Source organism: Acanthamoeba castellanii (genome assembly GCF_000313135.1).
Source record: "Acanthamoeba castellanii str. Neff unplaced genomic scaffold scf7180000084727, whole genome shotgun sequence".
NCBI lineage: Eukaryota > Discosea > Longamoebia > Acanthamoebidae > Acanthamoeba > Acanthamoeba castellanii.
This window is the reverse complement of record NW_004457358.1, coordinates 1-1,969: the sequence shown is the minus strand read 5'-3', so window position 1 is coordinate 1,969 and position 1,969 is coordinate 1. Positions and strand designations below refer to the sequence as shown.

The window sequence follows — 1,969 nt, the reverse complement described above, 5'->3', positions numbered from 1 at the left end:
ACTTCAGCGGACGAACAAGAGGTAATGATGAAGAAGAAGCAAAGACTAGAAGAGGGGGTTGGGGGGAACGGTTTACCGTGTTGGCCTCCAAACATCTGGATTTTGTACTTCTGGCAGGTGGGAGGGCCACCCTGGGCACGGGCAAAAGCAATGAGTGCGACGAGCACTGCGATGAACAAAGCGGCCTTCATCATCTCCCTTCTCAAAATCTATCCCAAATCAAAAAAAACTAATCATATCTCCCCACTCCCTGCGTAAAGGACACTTCTGCTTATTGGTCGGTCATAAAGGTTGCTGCGTGCTTTGCATTTTCTAGCAAGTGAAGGAATCTGTAGAATTACTCAGTTTGATTATGGGACAGAGTGGTAGTTTCTTTTTTGGCTGCTTTTTCGGCAACTTTTGCCATCTAATTCATCATCAATTTTGTCTTTCAATCATCTTTCTCCTTGCACGCCGCAAGCCAAGCATCTCGCCACCCTCCAATCAGAAAGAAGTATTCTCTACGCACCAACAGACCATGTCAGATCGCAGACGCTCTGGTATTTAGCCTCCCATTTCTGTTTTTTACCCTATTTTTATTTCTTTTAATATTTAATGCAAATCATCTTGTCAATTCATCCCATCTCACTCTCCTCCAATCTCCATCTTGCACGTGCAACTGCAGATCGAGATGAGCGTGATGTGCGTCGCAGCGACAGGGATGACTACCGCAGCGACCGAGATCGCGACCGCGACGACTACCGCAGCGGCAGCCGCTCCGACAGAGACCGCTACGCGTCAGACCGGGACCGCGATCGCAGCAAGCGCTCGCGCGAGAGAGACGACGGCGCACGCGGGAGCCGCCGCGACATCGACGACCAGCGCGACGCCAAGCGCAGGCGCGACGACGACATCAACGATCGCGGGTCGCGGGGCTCGTCGTCGGCCTACGCCGACGCGCAGCACGCGCGTGCGATGGGCGTGACGTCGGCCGGCGCCGACGACGACGGAATGGAGGTGGTGCAGCCGACCGAGGAGGAGCTCGAGGAGGCGCGGCGCGTGGAGGCCCTCCTCCAGAACTCGTCGGGCGCCCACCACCGCGAGGCCAAGATCGCCGGCATCCGCCCGACCGAGAAGGTAACACCACGAGGCGCCCCCATCGCCGTTGTCTTCTTTCTGGCCACTAACGCGTGCGTTTCGTGTTGTGCGTTGTGTGTGCGTATGTGGTGCATTGTGTGTGCGTGTGTGCTGTGTGTGCGTGTGCGTGTGCCGTGCGTGTTGTGTCGTGGGTGAGCAGTTGTCGGCGAGGCCGGAGCCGGTGTCGATCGAGGAGTTGGCCAAGCAGCGCGCCCAGGAGAGCGCCAAGCCCAAGTTCCTCTCCAAAGAAGGTCTGTTCTTCCCCCTTACGAACGAGCCCATCAGAAGACAACACACACTCACCCATCCGTGCGTGTCGTTGGTCGTGTCGTGTGCTGTGTGTGTCGTGTGCCGTGATATGTCAACAGAGAGGCAGCGATTGGCGTTGGAGAGGCGCGCGGCGCAGGTGAAGGAGAAGCAGGAGAAGACGGCCGAGATCCGCGAATCGCGCCAGCAGTTCTTCCACCAGGCCGACGACGCGCCGCCCGCCAAGCCCGACCTCATGGACGACCGACGCGGCGGGGGCGCCGTGACCGCGATCGTGACCGCGAGCGCGACCGTGACCGTGATCGCAGCGATCGCGATCGTGACCGCGAGCGCGACCACTGGCGCGACCGCCGCAACGATGACCTCGAGAAGAACCGCGTCGGCGGCGGCGTCGGCGGCGGCAGCGACCGCGGGCGCGAGAGAGCGGACCGCGATGACCGCGGCGGCCGCGGGCGCGACGAGGCGGGCGACCGCCCGGACCGCGAGCGCGACCGCAGGCGCGAGGAGCTCGAAAAGAAGGAGAACCTCACCCGCGAGGAATCCCAAGAACTCTCCGAAATCAAGGTATGCACGCATGCGTGTCATT

General features: G+C 59.9%; 1 protein-coding gene across 1 annotated transcript; it reads left to right on the top strand.

Moving 5' to 3' along the window:
• Positions 1-666: 666 nt before the first annotated feature.
• On the top strand, positions 667-1,672 carry ACA1_354700 (uncharacterized protein; the record flags this gene model as incomplete). Its single annotated transcript, XM_004336313.1, has 3 exons — positions 667-1,116; positions 1,277-1,367; positions 1,485-1,672. Coding segments are annotated over 3 exons (729 nt in total), but the record flags the coding sequence as incomplete, so codon positions are not given.
• Between the last annotated feature and the right edge of the window lie 297 nt (positions 1,673-1,969).